The following is a 317-nucleotide window of genomic DNA, read 5'->3' as shown; positions in this document are numbered from 1 at the left end:
CCAGCCCTGGCCCCACCCCCTGGCCCTGCCCTCCGGCCCTGGGTCTGGGTCAGAGCGGAAGAGGAAGAGTGACCAGTGAGCGGCCAGCCCCGCCCAGGCCAGGGCCCTGCACCTGAAGCTCAGGGGCTCCGTCCCCTTCCTGTCTTGGATGTCGCCACTGGCCACGACGCAGGGGACCACGATCTTGTCAAACCTCCCCCGGAACGTCCTGGCCAGGGTGGCCCGGGCCACCTGGTACTCCTCGGAGCTGGAACAAGGCCGGCCAGTGGCACCTGCGCCCGTGCCCACCTGGCCCCCAGCCCCTCCCTCCCCGGATG

At 71.6% G+C, this 317-nt stretch overlaps 1 protein-coding gene across 1 annotated transcript in view; it reads right to left on the bottom strand.

Moving 5' to 3' along the window:
• Positions 1 to 317, bottom strand: part of CFAP74 (cilia and flagella associated protein 74) — a 38,931-nt gene that overhangs the window by 3,530 nt on the left and 35,084 nt on the right. The window contains 1 exon segment of the mRNA XM_014543767.1: positions 113 to 247. Within this exon segment, the coding sequence (XP_014399253.1) occupies positions 113 to 247 (135 nt within the window).

The sequence above is a fragment of the Myotis brandtii genome, unplaced genomic scaffold, assembly GCF_000412655.1.
Source record: "Myotis brandtii unplaced genomic scaffold, ASM41265v1 scaffold334, whole genome shotgun sequence".
NCBI classification, from domain to species: domain Eukaryota; kingdom Metazoa; phylum Chordata; class Mammalia; order Chiroptera; family Vespertilionidae; genus Myotis; species Myotis brandtii.
The sequence above is the reverse complement of the archived record's forward strand: the minus strand, read 5'-3'. Positions and strand labels throughout refer to the sequence as shown.